General features: G+C 41.4%; 1 protein-coding gene across 23 annotated transcripts in view; it reads left to right on the top strand.

The window, feature by feature from the left end:
* Window positions 1-19,515, top strand: part of LOC142402959 (adenomatous polyposis coli protein-like) — a 185,389-nt gene that overhangs the window by 109,764 nt on the left and 56,110 nt on the right. For all 23 annotated transcript variants that reach the window (XM_075488939.1, XM_075488952.1, XM_075488937.1 and 20 more), the window contains 2 exons: window positions 607-715; window positions 4,554-4,667. In XM_075488939.1, coding sequence (XP_075345054.1) covers window positions 607-715; window positions 4,554-4,667 — 223 coding nt within the window. The remainder of the gene's footprint in view (window positions 1-606; window positions 716-4,553; window positions 4,668-19,515) is intronic.

A 19,515-nucleotide genomic window follows, 5' to 3' on the forward strand; every position in this document is an offset into this window, starting at 1 on the left:
ATGTGTTAAGCAGCTGTAAATGTATCCCATATATAACATATGATGGAAAAATGCTCTTTGAAAGTGTTTTTAATAATCATGGTTTTGTGTGCTTGTTTTGTCATGGATGACAGAGTGAGGGAGGCACTACAAAGGCAGAAAAGATAACTGAATTTAGTAATGGGATTCTGAGGTGTATACGCTTCTGCAATATCCAAGCCTTTTCTTAAATAGCAGTTGTAGTTTGCTGCATTGTATAAAGCATATTGTCATAAAGAAGCAGGATGCAAGTTAGCATGTGACTAATAACTGCTTAGATTTCACAAAATGCCTCTCAGCTATAGATTTCAAACTGGTTTTATAAAGAACTATAGGTATTCTTTCTTTTACAGATGTGGATCTGATATACAAGAAGTTAAAGTGACTTGCTTAGCACAGCATAGTTGGATAGTTTGATTAGCTAGGGCCAGGAAACAGAACCCACCTTCTCAACTTCTTGTTAATGCCGTCTTCATCAAACCTCATTTCTTATTTCACCTTTTATATAAGTATCAATGCTTATTGCTGTACTTGTATTTGATAATGAAGACTTACTAGTGAGACATTTCTGGCTTTTCTTTTTGATAGATCTCTATTGCTCACGGAGCTTGAGAAGGAAGAGAAAGAAAAGGACTGGTATTATGCTCAGCTTCAGGACCTTACTAAAAGGATTGATAGTATCCCCCTTACTGAAAATGTAAGTAACTACAGCATGCTCATTTATGTATCTGGTGCTATGATCTCTGTTTAGATGCTGTGTATATTTTATGAATTTAGGGACATTCTCTACTATTGTTTTCATTTAAAGCATTTTTTTGTTCACTATGCAAAGTTAATTCAGACTAAATAATGTATTTTTTCCTTTGCAGTTCCCTGGTTTTCAGATGTTATTTTACCTGTTAAAATTCGTACCCATCAGTATGAATGTCAGTGCTAGAGAGGAGCGCTGAAAAGTTGTTATGACAAATGAGTTATATGTCAGTAGGTTTCTTCTTTAACTGTATCCCCCAAAGGCCTTTTTTTCTATCAGTTCTGTTATTTTATGGATTCTTTTAATTTTGAGAGCAATATTAGTCTAAGAGACCATTTACACAGGAGCTCTTAATTCAGAACAGTGAGTAAAGTGGTGCTATAGCCTATGCAGATATTAATGCCCCTGCAAACTTTTACCTTGGCATCTCCAAACTATAGTCAAGTAACTGTTTTCTGGGATAATGAAGATCTCCGATATCCCAGATAATACAGGTTTTCCTGCTGTCAGACCTCAGCAGCTTGGATATATTTGCAGTGCATTCTTTAGTACATACGGTTATGGGAAGACTTGGTTGCCCATCTTTACAGAGCTGTATCTGTTCAGGAATCAGTTTAGCTGTATTTATGCAGTACTGTCAGAACTAGTCAGCTTCCTGGAAGTAGAAATAGAATATGGAAACACTTTAGTGACTGGGGTGAAACAGCTGGACTTCAGCAAATCTAATATTGAGTCACAGCCAAGTTAATCAGAAAACCAGGAACAAGGGGAGAAAGAAGGAAAAAGGACCTTGAGGAAATGTAATCCATTTCCCAAAGGCATTGTCAGCTGTATCTGTGTCACTCTAAATGTGTCATAGGTTTTAAGATGAAGTTTCCTCAACTTCATAGGTAATCAATTAACTTAGCTCTTCGTATTATTAGAATGTTTTACTTAACATCTAACTAAATCTCTTTTGTGGCAATTTATGTCCATCACTACTTATTCCATCCACAGCGGAAGGATAGATTCCATTCTTTTTTAGCGGTGTTTTACACATTTGTAGACTGTTATATCTCTTGTTGGCTTTCTGAATTGACCTTGGTGAAGTCTTCTGGGAGACCTGCAGTTGGTGACTTGTTTATCTGCAAACTGAATAATTGTCAAAAAACAGTGAAGAGTTGACTTCTCGCAATAATGAAAAAATACATCAGCCATAATTGAATTTTCTAAGAATAAATAAAACTTTTAAACTTTATCATAGTTTCCTCAAAGTTTCACATTTCTGCCTCTCAGTTCAGCTCATGTTTTTGTCTCGTGCTTTGAAATGCACAACCTTCTCATTTCTGTGCATCTGCCAGAATACAGTTGGGCACTAGGGTTGTGCTTCAAGCTTTACCTTTCTTTTCATATGTCTGTAGCTGAAGGCTTCCTTCTGACCTTCTTTTAAGACCCTTTTCCAGAACAAAAAGGGTAATGAATTCTGCCTTCATAAGATGTCTGCATGTTATTGGTGGAACAGAGTGACTAATGTATACTGGCTTTGATTTTTCCTTTTTCCATACCAGGAGAACCCCTAGAACAAAGAAGCAAAGGTAATTTCTGTCTTCTGTCAGTGACCATCAATAATGTGGTGCTATGGTAACGCCAAAAGGTCTGCCATGTCCCTGTAATACATAGCACTGTTTTAAGACTGATGGTGAAATATAGTAATGTATTCGGTTTACATGGCAAGGTTTTCGGGAGGGGGGCGCTGCAGGGGTGGCTTCTGCAAGAAGACACCAGAAGCTGCCCCCATGTCAGACAGAGCCGGTTCCAGCCAGCTCCAAGATGGACCTGCCGCTGGCCAAACTGAACCAGTCAGCAAAGCTGGTGGTGCCTCTGTGATAACATATTTAAGAAAGGGTAAAAAATGCTGCGCAACAGCAGCTGGGAGAGAGAGGAGTGAGAATACGTGAGAGAAACAACTCTGCAGACACCAAGGTCAGTGAAGAAGGAGGGGGAGGAGGTGTTCCAGGTGCTGGAGCAGAGGTTCCCCTGCAGCCCGTGGAGAAGACCATGGTGATGCAGGTTTTCACCCTGTAGGAGCAGGTATTCTGGCAGGAACTGTGGTCCATGGAAAGGACCCATGCTGCAGCAGTTCATGAAGAACTGCAGCCCATGGGAAGGACCCATGTTGGAGAAGTTCGTGAAGGACTATATCCTGTGGGTGGGACCTCACGCTGGAGCAGGGGAAGAGTGTGAGGAGGAAGGAGCAGCAGAGACAAAGCGTTATGAACTGACCGCAACCCCCATACTCCATCCCCCTGCGCTGCTCGGGGGGAGGAGGTAGAGAAAATCGGGAGTGAAGTTGAATCTGGGAAGAAGGGAGGGGTGGGGGGAAGGTGTTTTTAGATTTGGTTTTATTTTCTCACTATCCTACTCTGTTATTAATTGGCAATAAATTAAATTGATCTTCCCCAACTTGAGTGTGTTTTGCCTGTGACGGTAATTGGTAAGTAATCTCCCTGTCCTTATTTCGACCTATGAGCTTTTAATCATATTTTCTTCTTCTGTCCAGTTGAGAAGGAGTGATAGAGCGGCTTGGTGGGCACCTGGTGACTAGTCAGGGTCAACCCACCACAAGTAGTTAGGTGCTTTGTAAAACTTCTTCCTGAAAGATTTAAAATTTTATCAGTCGTCTTATACTTGTGTATAATTGTTCCTAATATTGAAGAATGACTATGCCTTCTAGTTTTGCTTTTCATACATTCATGCAGTCATTGTTTTTGGTTTGTGGTCTATTTAGTTACTAGTATCTTTTTGCTGGAGAGCAGACTAGAGAAAAGTCTTCATAAAATTAAGTACAGCTGCCATATTTGCTCATCACCTCCCTTTTTTGAAAGAGCTCATGTTGTCCTCTTCCAGAAAGACAGTTCTTGCTGATATTTAAATGATGGATCTTCTAATCTTCCATGGTATTAATTTCATTTTACTTGCCACTCCCGTATATCTATGCATTTGAAACCACTGACCTGACAAGAAATTAAATAAATTCATATTCATCTAGCAAGAACAGTTAGAGTGAAAGGTAATCATGTGTATCAAAAGATGGTATCAACTAATTCACTTTTTGAGCAAACATGTTTACTGGACCTGTTGCTATTTTCCACATGCTTGAATAACTAACCTGTGTACATATGATGGAATGGTGGAATCTGCCTTGCTGGAAATATTCAAAACTTGTCTTGACTTGGGCCTGGATAACCTACTCTAAGTCCCTGCTTTCAACAGAAGGTGGGACCAGGTGATCTCCAGAAGTCCCTGTCAGCCTAGGCTTTTCTATGTTTCTACAATCTTTTAAAATAAAGCTTGAGGGAGTTGAACTTAAATCAACTTTCTTGCTAATTTTTAGTATTTTCCCTTAGTTGCAAAGACCTGTTTTTTAAAATAAACATTAAAATTATTTAGCTTTGCTGATGCCTTGAAAAATATATTGGTTGGAGTACCTTTCCTTAAGCGTTGTAGGTTATGAATTCAACATCTATGTTAAAAAAACCCAGGTTAGTTAAAAAATGTTAATGAATTATATTGTCTCAATGTTTCTATATTGCTTTTAGTTATTTGACAAGACTTGCAGGTAGCCTGTTGGTTTACCAATATTATGTGTTCTTGTTTTTAACAATGTAGTAATATTTTAAGGGTCTATTTTCATGTTTTGTTTATGAAGTTTGGTGTGGAAATGTAATTGTTTTGGTTTTGTTCAGAGAAATACATAGTTTATATCAACCTTATTTAAAATGCCTTCTTTGTACTTCAATTTCAGTTCTCCTTGCAAACAGATATGACCAGGAGGCAGTTAGAGTATGAGGCAAGGCAAATCAGAGCTGCAATGGAAGAACAACTAGGTACTTGTCAGGACATGGAGAAGCGAGCACAGGTATAGTTTTTCTTTCATTAGTAGAAGGAATGGGAAAAGGTTTTCCTGTGTTTTCATGAAGTTATTGGTGGTTTATATCTTTAAACTGTGTGTAAGCCCAGTGAATACCTTAGAACATTTATCTAGCCTTTTAAATACAAAAATAAGAATTGAAACATAGAAAATACCTACTCAGCAAAAAGGACCTTTCTCTGTCTGTTTAAAAGAAAGCTTGTGAGTAGGTGGGAGTAGTAGACAATGTCTTGAAAAGAAAGTAATTTTTGATCGTTTGGTTGTAATTTATTTCAATTTTAGCTTTGAACAAATGTGTAATTGCAACTGCTTTATTTTGTTTGTCGTGGTGGTGTTGAAGTTTGTGCTTTTAAGTTTAGAGTAAATTCCAGTTACTGTTGTTAAGTTTCCTTGACCAGAAAGCATGTATCAAGGAATAATCTTTGAAAATGAGATATATCGGCAAAATGTAATTTGCACCCTTACCTGTAAATTCTTTATGTATAAAGTATATGTATAATTCTGTATGCAGATCATGTTACACACATTTGGAAGTATAATTCAGAATGTAATTGTGTGTAAATGAAATTATCAATTGCATGCTGGCTTTAAAAAAATATTCCCCCACAGTAGTAGAGTGACAATTTGAATTATGTATTGCCATCTATTTCCATAGGTGTTAAATAGCCAGTTTTGTTATTAATAGCCAACTTTTAATAAAAATAGCCTCTTTAGGTTTCATTTTCTTCACCAAATTTACCTCAACACAAATTTCTACATATGAAATATTTCTAATGAATTCTGTTTGTAATTAAAATTTAAAACAGCTTTTTCTAAAACAAGTAATTTAGTAGAACTTTTCAGACAATTCTTATGGTTATAGTTTTTAGCAAAATATGCATCCTTGTCCTGGTTTCAGCTGAGATAGAGTTAATTTTCTTTAGAGTGGCTGGTATGGGGCTATGTTTTGGATTTGTGCTGAAAACAGTGTTGATAATACAGATATGTTTTAGTTGTTGCTGCACTAGTCAAGGACTTCTCAGCTTCCCATGCTCTGCCAGGTGCAGAAGAAGCTGGGAGGGGACACAGCCAGGATAGTTGATCCAAACTGACCAAAGGGCTATTCCATACCACATGATGTCATGCTCAGTATATAAAGCTGGGGAAGAAGAAGGAAGGGGGGACATTTGGAGCGATGGCGTTTGTCTTCCCAAGTAACCGTTACACGTGAGGGAGCCCTGCTTTCCTGGAGATGGCTGAACACCTGCCTGCCCATGGGAAGGAGTGAATGAATTCCTTGTTCTGCTTTGCTTGTGTGCGCGGCTTTTGCTTTCCCTATTAAACTGTCTTTATCTCAACCCATGAGTTTTCTCACTTTTACTCTTCTGATTCTCTCCCCCATCCTATTGTGGGGGGAGTGAGCGAGCAGCTGTGTGGTGCTTAGTTGCCGACTGGGGCTAAACCACGACAATCCTCTAATTGTAGAGCTCACTCTGTGAGGTATGTACATTAAGGCCATGTAAGGATCTATATTGACGTACTCAGACAGACCAAAGTTCACTCTTCCTTGTTTTAAGCTGCTTGGATAACTGGCTCTGATCTGGAAGCCACATGGCTGTTATAGAGGTTTATCAGCTATAGTGCTGCCCTGCACTAATACAGCTGTGTTACTTGTGTGCAACCAGCTCCAAATGAAGGCAGAACAGACTCAGAATTGTCTGCGTATGTCTGGTTAGCCCTGTTGTAAAAGAAAGTAATACTGAATTGACACTAGAACTTCTGAGCAAGATATCTTCTTACTAACAAGTTGGCCAAACTTTAAGTGCACTCAGAGAATAAATCAAGTATTTCTAAGATTTGACTCTAGTTACATCACTATGAAAGTAATTAAGTTGTCCCTAAATGTGTACTTCCCTACACATTCTGTTTTAATTTCGGGGGGGCACTATCAAGAGGATGTTGGAATTTTTTTATGGTTTTCTGAATTAATGTTTGCACATGGGTTTATCACAACTATTTTATTCCCTATGCATATGTATAACACCTATATACTTTTGGAAATTAGTGTCTATTAGGATTATATAAAGATTATAAAATAGGAAATAACTAATCTGCATTGGTTTTATTATACTAAGGACAGGTGCCAAAACTGTGTAGAAGTTAATTGTTGTATAAATACATAAAAGCGAATTCCAGATTATTCCACTGTAATGTTCAAATGTGAAAACTGAACTTTTCATATTTGGCAGGTATAGTGAACTTGCTAGTTTTCCAACTTTCATTTTGCTCTATATTTTTGTTCCTCCATGATTGTGATACAGAATACAATGCCAAATGTAAGTTGGAGGAAGAGAAAAGTTGAGCTATAGAAAGACTGGCATTTCAGACAACTCTGTATTAATAGTCCCCAAATACTCATTCTTTGAGAGAGCTGATAACCTGCTGCTGGCCAAGAAATTAATGTACTAGCTGCCCTTTCTTCTGGACAGTAAAATAATAGCCTTCTCCCTCTCTCATCTGTCATCATTGGGACTTGCTTCCTTTAACCTCCTTCTTCTGAAACACTGTGTACATTAGTTAGCTCACAGCAACTTATTATTTATGCATTATCCTTTATGAAGTCTGTATACAACCACATGCCCAACAGTTATTAAAAAAGATTCATTAGTAGTATTAGCAATTTATTTTAGCTTATCCATTTAAACTTCACATGGTAGTTCTTGTTTGAAAAAAAGAAAAAGACTTAGTTAATCACATTTTATTTTGACTATTCAAATATTGTAGTCCAATACTTATAAGCAGAAGTAAAATTTCATTTCTGTAAATGTGGTGAGTTGACTTCAGCCAGCAGCCAAATGCCTACCCAGCCTCTCATTCACCCCCCTCTCCCACGGGATGGGAACAAAATAGAAGGAAGTTTAAAAGATAAAAATAATGACAGTTTAATAGGGAAAACAAAAGCTGCATGTGCAAGCAAAGCAAAAGTAAGAATTCATTCACTACTTCCCATCAGTAGGCAGATGCCCAGCCACTTCCTGAAAAGCAGGGTCTTAGCACACATAATGGTTGCTTGGGAAGACAAATGCCATAAGCACGAATGTCTCCCCCTTTCTCCTCCTTTCCCTGAACTTTTATTGCTGAGCACAGCATCTCATGGTATGGAATATCCCTTTGGTAAGTTAGAGTCAGCTGTCCTGGCTGTGTTCCTTCCCAGTCTCTTGTCCACCCTCAGCCTACTCACTGTTGGGGGAGGGAAGAGAGAGAAAGCCTTGATGCTGTGCAAGCACTGTTCAGCAATAGCCAAAACATTGGTGTGTTATCAACACTGCTTTAGCCACAAATACAAAGCACAGCACCATAGGGGCTGCTATGAAGAAAGTTAACTCCATCCCAGCCCAATACAGTAAAATCTTAAAAAATAAAAAATAAATTCTAATTCCAAGACTTGAAATCATGTTCACATAGAATGTATTTTTCCTTCATGCCAGAACAAAAATGATGTCATTAGGTTTAGAGTTTCTTAAAATCTATCAAAAAAAAAGATCATTCTTGTAGGAATTTATTCCAAGAGCTTTAAAAATTGGCTAAAACACCAAACCATTAAAGGTTTCGGAAAACTTGCATTGTGGTGCGGGTTGACGCTGGCCAGCAACTAAGCACCCACCAGCCGCTTGCTGACTCCCCCTGCACAGCAGGATGGAGAAGAGAATTGGAAGAGCAGAAGCAAGAAAAACTTGTGGGTCAAGATAAAGATAGTTTAAGTGAAGGGGGGGGGAAAAAAGGGGGAAAAAAGCAAATGATGCAAAGGCAATCACTCACTACCTCCCACAAGCAGACTGATGCCCAGGCAGTCTCCTAGCAACAGCTACTGTGGAAAGACTACCCTCCACCCACCCCCAAGTTTTATTGCTCAGCATGATGTTATATGGCATGGAATATCCCTTTGGTCATTGGGGTCAGCTGTTCTGGCTGTGTCCCTTCTCAATCTCTTGCCCACCCCCCAGCTTACTCACTGGGGAGGTGTAGAGTGAAAAAGGGAAGGCCTTGATGCTGCGCAAGCACTGTTCAGGAACAACTAAAACACTGGTGTGTTATCAACACTGTTTTGGTCACAAATCTAAAACACAGCACCATATGGGCTGCTAGGAAAAAAAGTAACTCCATCCCAGCCAGACTTGGTACAGTTCAGGTTGGATCACTGCTGCACTTGCCCAGTTCCTGATGAGGATCATTCTCCATTGGTTTGAGTGGCTCCTGCTGCAGCATCATACAGCAATGGCATATCATGCAACTCACATCATGGGTTATTTCCCCCAAGGTTAAATCTCCTTGAAGGTACACACCAGATTTCCCCATCTTGATTTATTACCCATCAAGTACACCCAGGTCCTTGTTTGAAAGCAACCCTATGAATGGGTTTGCCTTTTCCCGAGGGAGGAATAACCCACGCCGTCTTTCCAAACCAGTTCCCTACACACACTACAGAGACCTTATCTCTTTCCACAGTATGCAGGGGTTTTGTTTGGGTGGCCCAGGTTGGTGAGCAGATTTTCTAGTGTTAACCAGCCAAGTGGCTTCTGCTAGGGTTGGCATGGCATCACCTGAGGGTGGCAATGCTAGTGGGAACACTTACGCTGCTCCTGGGAGCACGGAGGGCTCAGGAGCGTATCTGAAATGCTTGTACACCAAGACACTCAGTATGAGAAACAAACAGGATGAACTGGAAGCATTGGTCAGTTCTCACAGCTATGATATCATTGGTATTAGTGAGATTTGGTGGAATGAGTCCCACGATTCGACTGCTGGGATGGAGGGCTACAGGCTGTTCAGGAGGGATAGGCAGGGCAGGCAAGGTGGAGGTGTTACACTATATGTAAAGGAGAGGTTTGACTGCACAGCCCTTACAGTTAGGGATGATGTGGTCGAGAGCATCTGGATGAGGATTAGGGGGATGGAAAACAAAGGACGTTGTAGTGGGTGTCTACTATCAATCGCCCAGCCAGGATGATAGCACTGATGAGTTACTCTATAGGCAATTAGGAGAAATCTCTGGATCAGTAGCCCTTGTCCTCATGGGAGATTTCAACTTCCCAGACATCAACTGGGAATACCATACTGCTGTGATGAGGAAGTCTGGGAAATTCCTGAAGTTTGTTGAAGATAATTTCTTGTCACAAGTACTGAGTGAGCCAACTAGGAAAGATGCCCTCCTATGTAATTTGTAATTTGACACAATGTAATTTTTTACTTCTAGAAAGTCATATTAGAAGACCTGATTATTATACTTCAGTACAGACTATATTTTTGCTTTTTTTTCCCCTTAAATAGACAGTTCTCCTATTCAAGGTAGCTGAAGTCTTTTTGACAAGATAAGATTCAAATTTTAGTAAAAGCTGTGTTCACAAAAGCCTTCCTTGGAGCAAATCCTGGGATCAGTCTCTCTTATAAGAGACAAAATAGCTTCTTATTCCCTATTCTGTTCCCAAACTTGATAGACCTACTATGTAAAAGAAGCTGCAGTGGTGTTCCTCAGTAGGGTATCAGTACCGGAAATCAGTTCAACTTCCTGGGTATCTCAGAAGAACTGATGGAAAGTAAAGGATTGCGGCCAAAGCTGTGGCTTTCAGGATCGTGGGCAAAAATGAAGCTGTTGCAAACATTGCATTGCTCTCATTGATCCAGCATGAACCCTAGATGTTGGAAATTTTGCCTACTTCCATGTCAGTTCCTGGGAATGACTTTTCAATAACTGAAATCATGCCAAAGGTAAAATCTCCAGCCTTGTTTATGCCAGGTGTTTCAGTAGCAGCAAAGGCTCTTCTAGTGCTGACAGAGGGGTCTTTTCCACTGGTATAACTATGCACTCTGTGCAGCAGAGGCCACAAGACAAAGAAAGCTTCCATTCACTGGCACAGCGCTGCCTGCTCCATGGCTTTGCCAGCAGAACCAGTCAGGAAGGGAAAATTTCCTTGCAGTCTAGGTAATGCAGTTAGGGCAGCAAAACTTTGTAGCATGCAGCTGCTCAGAAACTCAGTCTCTGAAGTTGGGCTGTTGTCAGTGTGGGGACAGTGCTTGGCATGGCTGTTGCATGGATCTCCATCCTGCTATCTGGCAGATGTATGTAGTGTTGTTACAGATGTGGTGAATGAGATAAGGTACAGATTTTGGTCTGTGAGGGGTGCACAGTATGTTTCACAGCCACTTTACATTTAGGCAGTGAACATAACAGTAATGGATTCCTAAAGTCCTCATGAGAGTTTTTGTTCAAGTTATATTTAAAGTTTTGTAGAAGTTCTGCTGTTCAAAGTCTTCCCTCTATCATCTTGTTGGAAATGTACTAGGGAAACCAAGAAAGAGCTTACATGAGTATATTGGTAACTGGATGATTTGTATAGTATCATTAATTTCAGACAGCTGTAATCACTGTACAATTTTCTCTATTCAATTATTCCACATATTTCAGTGTTTGTAGGTATCAGACATTCAAGAGAAGCACACTTTTTCATACATGGATGCATGATTGCATTATCTTAATATTTTCTATTAGAAAGTAAGAGAATTATCTATCAGTAATACACTCACTACTTTGAAGGTCATGACTTGTGTAGCTTTGAAACATGGAGCGGTATTAGGATATTCAGCATACTTCTTAAAGTTTGGTACCACTAATGATTACTAAGCTTTGAGAAATCTGAATTGCTCTTATACTTTTGCTATGGGAATGATGCATATGCATAGTAATATTCAATAGGAAAATGTTAATGGCTAGTTTAATGTTATCAGTGTGTTGTACCTCACAGTGATGCAATCTGGGATACTAATGTCTTGGCAATCATAGCTATTAGCAAATTGCCGTGTTCAGATTTTAGGAACATAATAGCTTGTGCCAGAGAACAGAACAGAATGGAAAGAGAATTAATTTTCTTTTATCACTGTATGTTCATGAAGTGATTTTTATTCCGTTTAGTTAGAGTTGCTTTAAAACTTGACTAGTATAAACGTCAGACATGCTTTGAACTAACATGGTTTTACTTTTGTTTTGACTCACATGCTAAATATGTTGTACTGGACCCATAACTGCAGGGACATTGTTTGGCAAAAGATGACAGACAAAGATTGGAAGAGCAAATAGATGTGTGAAATGTCAGAGACTGAGATAATGAAAAGTGTGTTTAATTTTGTTCACACATTTAATCAAAACAAGATGGGGGATTAAAAATAGTGTGATGGAAGTGGATAGTATAATATCTGCAAATAATAGATTTCAAGATTTGACAAGGCAGTGTGAGTCAACAGAAAATAGAATTTAATTTTCATTGAATGTTGCTTCTTTGATCAAAATATTTCATAGCTCAGTTTCCATAAAATGGTGTCTTCAGCACAGAATTTTGCTGAGTCTAAATAAACATTGGTAAGTTTTGTTAGTAGTATGTATCTTCAGGTTACATCTGTCTACAGTAGCAGCAAGGAGCTTTACATTTTATTTAACAGTTTAAGATGTTGTGCATTCCAAGAAGGAATCAACAGGGAGGAATTTTGTCTCAAAATAATAATCTTTAGTTTCCATTTAATTATGGTTCTATCTTATAAATGTAATACAAATCATATTTAGTTTATGTTTAATTTTAGTGAAATGGGTATAAAAATTAACATCTTTTTATTATAGATCTTATATATTGTGTAAAAGTTGAAAAATTATGTGTATAACCTTTCTGTGTGCAGTGTTTCTCACAAATCTTCCTAGAACTTTAGTCGTTAACTCAAATGTTTTATGGCTAACCCCTTGTGCGATATGTTCTTCCATAGCTGCCTTTCTTTCTTAGCTTTCTGTACATTATTGGTTCTCTCTCAGAATTCATATCTACAACATTCATCCACTGATTCACTTTGGCTTCTTCAACTTTTATGCTGTATACCTAAAATCTATCCAGGGTGCAATCATTCTTTTATTTTGCACCCCAATCTTAAAACCTAGCCATCCAGCCTCATTACCTACATTTCGTAACTGCTACCTGGCAAGCTGTCAGCATAAAGCAATCCTTGGTTACTTCATGTTTGCTTTTCTTCTTCCCGAGGGCTATTTGTTAACACCTGCACAGGTACTTTATTTCATCCACGTCCTCTCTGGAGTGCAGAGAATTCACTTCCACGCATCCTCTTTGATCGTCTTTCCTCCTTTTCAGTTGTACTTCATTGATGGATACTATTTATAGCCTTTCTTGAAAAGAAAAATAACATCTAAATTATCTAACAAAATAAAGCACAAATTTCAGTGTTATAACCACAGAACTATCATTTACTTTTTGGCTTAATTTTGTTCGCATTCTTTAGTTTCCTGTGTCTAATCCAAACCTGAAAGTTGTTGAAGCAGGGAGAAATGCTTTATTTTATTTGCCTATTGTACTGGTTTGGGCTGGGATAGAGTTAATTTTCTTCATAGTAGCTTGCATGGTGCCATAGCATTTTAGATTTGTTCTGAAAAGAGTGTTGATAAAACACCCATGTTCTAGTTATTGCTGAACAGTGCTTACACAGTGTCAAGGCTATTTCTGCTGCTCTCACTGCCCTGCCAGTGAGTAGGCTGGGAGTGGGCAAGAAGTTGGGAGGGGACACAGCTGGGACAGCTGACTCAAATTGACCAAAGGGATATTCCATGCCCTATGATGTCATGCTCAGCAATAAAAGCTGTGGGGAAGAAGGAGGAAGGTGGTGTCACAGTCTGTTTGGATCTCTCAAACTTACAGGACAACATACTCTTTAAATTAAACTTTATTTTATGAGCTCATTAAGAAATACAACAAACACACACGACAAACAGGGGCTCAATCCCCTTTTGCCCAGACTAGTCTATCACGTGAATTCACTTATTCACCACTCAAGTCATAAGGTTTTGTAACTCTTAATCCGTGCACCTATAAGCAAAAATCAGATACCTAGCAGATGGTGAGAGTGCTCATCCTTCCTCCTCCATCACAGTGTGGGCATCCCCTGTATCACACCGGGAACCATGAAAGCCTCAGCAGTCCAGCTGCTGTTGGATCCACTTCAAAAGCTTTTTGGGTAAGCTGCTGTTTTATACCTTCCAGCTTGGAAGATTGGTCTATATCATTTCCATAAATTAGCAGATTCTGAGGAAACTGCCAGACAATCAATATGCAAAGATGATGGCTGCAGGAGACAGCAATTTGCAGGTGATAATGGCTGCATAATGGTCCTTTAGCTCTTTCTGGCCACCTGTCCTGCCTACTTGGTGCTCTCGCTTTGACCTAATGGCGCTGCTCCAAGCGTACATCAGGCCTTAGCATGAGCTATGTTAGCCAAAATCTGAGCAGGTGTTGACTGAACAGTCACAGGTGGAATGTTCAGAGTAATGGTGTTTATCTTCCCAAGTAACCATTACATGTGATGGAGCCCTGCTTTCCTGGAAATGGCTAAACACCTGCCAGCCAATGGGAAGTAGTGAATGAATTACTTATTTTGCTTTGCTTGTGCATGCAGCTTTTGCTTTACCTATTAAACTGTCTTTATCAAAGCCCATGAGTTTTCTCACTCTTACCCTACTGATTCTCTCCCCTATCTCACTGGAGGGGGAATGAGCGAGCAGCTGTGTGGGGCTCAGCTGCCTACTGGGGTTAAACCACAACATCTATAAAACATCTCAAGCATCTATAGCATTTTCTAAAGATTTGGACTTTGCTGGTATCAGGAAAGTATCCTGGATTACTTCCTACAAACTTTTCAATTATATATTTCTCCACTCCTTCATATCCAAATTATTACTTTAGGTATTTTGAGAAAACCTTTTGAGATACAGATTTCTAAACAGAAGTTTAAAAATGTATTTTTTAATACATGTGGTTGAGAGCATCTGGATGAGGATTAGGGGGATGGAAAACAAAGCAGATGTCGTAATGGGTGTCTACTATCAATCGCCCAGCCAGGATGATAGCACTGATGACTTATTCTATAGGCAATTAGGAGAAATCTCTGGATCGGTAGCCCTTGTCCTCATGGGAGATTTCAACTTCCCAGACATCAACTGGGAATACCATACTGCTGTTGTGACGAGGAAGTCTGGGAAATTCCTGAAGTTTGTTGAAGATAATTTCTTGTCACAAGTACTGAGTGAGCCAACTAGGAAAGATGCCCTCCTAGACTTGTTGTTTGTGAATAGAGAAGGACTCGTGGGAGATGTGATGGTAGGTGGCTGTCTTGGCCACAGTGATCATGAAATGGTTGAGTTTAAAATTTTCAGTGTAATGACAAAAAAGGTCAGCAGAGTTGCTACCCTGGATTTCATGAGAGCAAACTTTAAGCTACTCAGGGAGCTAGTTAGCAGTGTTCCCTGGGAATCTGCTTTTGAGGGCTTAACAGTCCGTGAGTGCTGGTCATTTTTTAAGAACCACTTTTTAAAAGCACAGGAGCAGGCAATCCCATTGTGTCGAAAGTCAAGCAAGTGGGGCAGAAGACCAGCTTGGCTGAACAGGGAACTCCTCGTGGAGCTCAAGAGGAAAAAGAAATTGTATGATCTATGGAAGCAAGGTCAGGCTTCGCAGGAAGATTACAGAGCCGTGGTTCGCGTATGCAGGGAGAAGACACGAAAGGCCAAAGCTCAACTAGAGTGGAAACTGGCCAGCGTTGTGTCAGGCAACAAGAAAGGCTTTTTAAAGTATGTTAATAGCAAGAGGAGGTCTAAAGAAAACATTGGACCGATGCTTGTTGAAGATGGTCACCTGACAAATACAGATGAAGAAAAAGCAGAGGCATTCAATGCTTTTTTGCCTCAGTCTTTAATATTAATGATAGACCTTGGGCTGCCCGGTCCCCTGAGTCAGAGGACCACGAGTGTGGGAACAGTGACTTTCCATTTGTGGACACTGAATTTGTAAGGGACCAGCTGTATCAGCTGAATGTTCACAAGTCCATGGGGCCTGATGGGATTCATCCCAGAGTACTGAAGGAGCTAGCAGATGTTACAGCAGGACCCCTCTCAATCATCTACCAAAGGTCTTGGGAGTCTGGGGAGGTCCCTGCTGACTGGAAGCTAGCCAACGTTATTCTAATCTACAAGAAGGGCGTGAGGGAAGACCTAGGAAACTACAGACCTGTTAGTCTAACCTCAGGACCTGGAAAAATTATGGAGAAGATCATACTGGGTGCTATCGAAAGGCATTTAAAGGACAATGCAATCATCAGGCACAGTCAACGTGGGTTCACAAAGGGAAAGTCCTGTTTAACTACCTTAATATCCTTCTACAATGAGGTCACCTGCCTAGTGGATGAAGGGAAGGCGGTGGATGTAGTTTTTCTGGATTTTAGTAAGGCTTTTGATACTGTCCCTCACAGCATCCATCTGGACAAGTTGTCCAACTGTGGGATGAGCGGGTTCACGGTGCGCTGGGTGAAGAACTGGCTGAACGGCAGGGCTCAGAGGGTTGTAGTGAATGGGGCTACATCTGGGTGGTGACCGGTCACCGGCGGTGTTCCTCAGGGCTCAATTCTAGGGCCAGTTCTGTTCAATATTTTTATCAATGATCTGGAGGCAGGAGTTGAATGCACCATTAGCAAGTTTGCTGATGATACCAAACTGGGAGGTGCTGTTGACTCTCTCGAGGGACAAGAGGCCTTGCAGAGGGATCTAGATAGATTGGAGCATTGGGCAATCACCAGTGGCATGAAATTTAAGAAGCCCAAGTGCTGGAGTCTGCACCTGGGACGGAGTAATGCCGGGCACAAGTATAGATTGGGAGAGGAGCGGCTGGAGAGCAGCCCTGCAGAAAAGGATCTGGGGATGGTGGTTGCCGGTAAGCTCAATATGAGTCAGCAGTGTGCCCTGGCAGCCAAGAGGGCAAACTGCATTCTGGGGTGCATTTAAACACAGCATAACCAGCCGGTCAAAAGAGGTGATTATCCTGCTGTATTTAGTGTTGGTGCAGCCCCACCTTGAGTACTGTGTGCAGTTCTGGGCCCCACAATTTAAGAAGGATGTGAAGGTCCTTGAATGTGTCCAGAGGAGGGCAACAAAGCTGGTGAAAGGGCTGGAAGGCATGTCCTATGAGGAGCAGCTGAGGACTCTGGGTTTGTCTAGTTTGGAGAAAAGGAGGCTGAGGGGCGACCTCATTGCTCTCTACAGCTTCCTGAGGAGGGGAAGTGGAGGGGGAGGTGCTGATCTCTTCTCCCTGGTATCCAGTGACAGGATGTGTGGGAATGGTTCAAAGCTGTGCCAGGGGAGGTTTAGACTGGACATTAGGAAGCATTTCCTTATCGAGAGGATGGTCAAACACTGGAACAGGCTTCCTAGGGAGGTGGTCAATGCCCCATGCCTGTCAGTGTTTAAGAGGCATTTGGACAATGCCCTTAATAACATGCTTTAACTTTTGGTCAGCCCTGAAGTGGTCAGGGGCAGTTGGACTAGATGATCATTGTAGGTCCCTTCCAACTGAAAATTATTCTATTTTATTCTGTTATGTTCTATTCTATTCTAAATTTGCGTCCCAGTGCATGAATATCCCAGCACCCATTGCTGTCGGTATAGTCTTCAACAGTCCATTGTATCATTCAGTCTTTCCAGAGGCTTGTGGGTGAATAGGGGATGCGATACACCCAGTCAGTGCCGTGTTTCTTGGCCCAGGTGTCTATGAAGTTGTTTTGGAAATGAGTCACATTGTCCGACTCTATTCTTTCTGGGCTGCTATGTTGTCATAGAACTTGTTTTTCAAGCTCCAGGATGGTGTTTCTGGCAGCGGTATGGGTCACAGGGTATGTTTCCAGCCACCCAGTAGTCACTTCCACCATGGTAAACATGTCACCTCCCTTGGTGATATAATCGATCTGCCAGGCCTCCCCATACTCATATCTCAGCCACCATCCTCTGTGCCAGAGAGGCTTTACCTGCTTGACTTAATTATGGCACATGTTTCTCATTCATGGATAACCTGTGCGATAGTGGCGGTGGTCAGGTCCTCCTCTCAGTCATGAGCCCATCTGTATGTTGCATCTCTCCTTAGATGTTCTAATGTTTCATGAGCCCACCGAACTGTGAATAGCTCACCCTTACATTCCCAGTCGAGATCCGCCTGAGCCACTCCAATTCTGGCAGTCTACCTGCTCATTCTTTTGATGTTCTTGGGTGGCACAGCTCTTGGGCATGTGAGTATCTTTATGACATACTTTTAAAGCAATGTTTTCTTCCTGGGCAGCGATGTCTTGCCACAATGCAGCAGCTCAGATGGGTTTATCTCTGTGCTGCCTGTTGGTCTTCTTCCACTGCTTTAGCCACCCCTATAGGGTATTTGCCACCATCCATGAGTCAATATAGAGATAGAGTGCTGGCCACTTTTCCCACTCGGGAAGTATCTAGGGCCAGCTGGATGGCTTTCACTCTTGCAAACTGACTTGACTTGCCTTCTCCTTCGATGATTTCTGTGGCTTGTCGTGTGGGACTCCACACAGCAGCATTCCACCTCTGAAAGTTTCTCATAATACAACAGGACTTGTCAGTAAACAGAACATACTGCCTTTCATTTTCTGGTAATGTATTACACAGTGGGGCCTCTTGGGCCCAAGTCACCTCAGGCGATGCTCTGAAATCTCTGCCTTTTGGCCAGTTCATGATCTCTTACAGGATTCCTGGGCGGTAGGGGTTACCCATTCGAGCCCATTGCGTGATCAACACCACCCACTTACTCCACGTAGTTTTGGTCACGTGATGTGTGGAGGAGACTCTTCCTTTGAACATCCAGCGTAGCACAAGCAGTCACGCTGCCAAGAGGATCTGTACTTCTCTACTGACTATTAATGAAGTGGCCCGAACCAGTTCATATGCTGCTAGTAACTCCTTTTCAGTCGCAGTGTAGTGGGCCTCAGATCCTCGATACCCCCAGCTCCAACATCCTAGAGGTCAACATCAAGTCTTTCGGGGTGCTTTCTGACAGAGACTCCAGGTGAGGCCATGCTCCCTGGCTGCAGTGTAGAGCACGTTTCTCACGTCTGGTCCTGTCCAGACTGTCCCAAGGGCCACTGCATAAGCCATTTCCTGTTTGATCTATTTGAAGGCCTGTTGCTGCTTGGGGCCCCAGTCGAAACAGTTATTCTTTCGGGTCACTCAATAGAGAGGGCTCACAAGCTGACTGTAAGCTGGAATGTGCATTCTCCAGAATCCTACGAGGCCTAGGAAAGCTTGAGTTTCTTTTTTGTTAGCTGGTGGGGATATGGCTGTTATCTTATTGATCACATCCACTGGGATGTGATGATGCCCATCTTGCCGTTTTATTCCCAAGAAGTAGATCTCTTGTGCAGGTCCTTTGACCTTGCTTTTTTATATGGCAAAACCAGCTTTTCAAAGGATCTGGATTATTCTTTTTCCCTTCTCAAACACTACTTCTGCTTTGTTGCCCCCCGCAATGATGTCATCAATATACTGCAGGTGTTCAGGAGCATCACTCTGTTCCAGTGCAGCTTGGATTAGTCCATGACAAATGGTAGGGCTGTGTTTTCACCCCTGGGGCAGTCAATTCCAGGTGTATTAGACACCACATGAAAGCAAACTGTGGCCTGCACTCTACTGCCAAAGGAACTGAGAAAAATGCATTGGCAATATCAACTGTGGCATACCACTTGTCTGCCTTTGACTCTGGTTCGTATTGGAGCTCTAGCATGTCCGGCATGGCAGCACTCAGCGGTGGCGTGACTTCGTCCAGGCCACAATACTCCACCCTCTGTCAGACTTTTGCACTGGCCATATGGGACTATTAAAGGGTTAGCAAGTGTCATGGTTTAACCCCAGCTGGCAACTAAGCAACACACAGCCGCTCGCTCACTCCCCCCACAATAGGATGGGGGAGAGAATCAGAAGAGT

This window comes from Mycteria americana (genome assembly GCF_035582795.1).
Source record: "Mycteria americana isolate JAX WOST 10 ecotype Jacksonville Zoo and Gardens chromosome Z unlocalized genomic scaffold, USCA_MyAme_1.0 Scaffold_18, whole genome shotgun sequence".
Lineage (NCBI taxonomy): Eukaryota > Metazoa > Chordata > Aves > Ciconiiformes > Ciconiidae > Mycteria > Mycteria americana.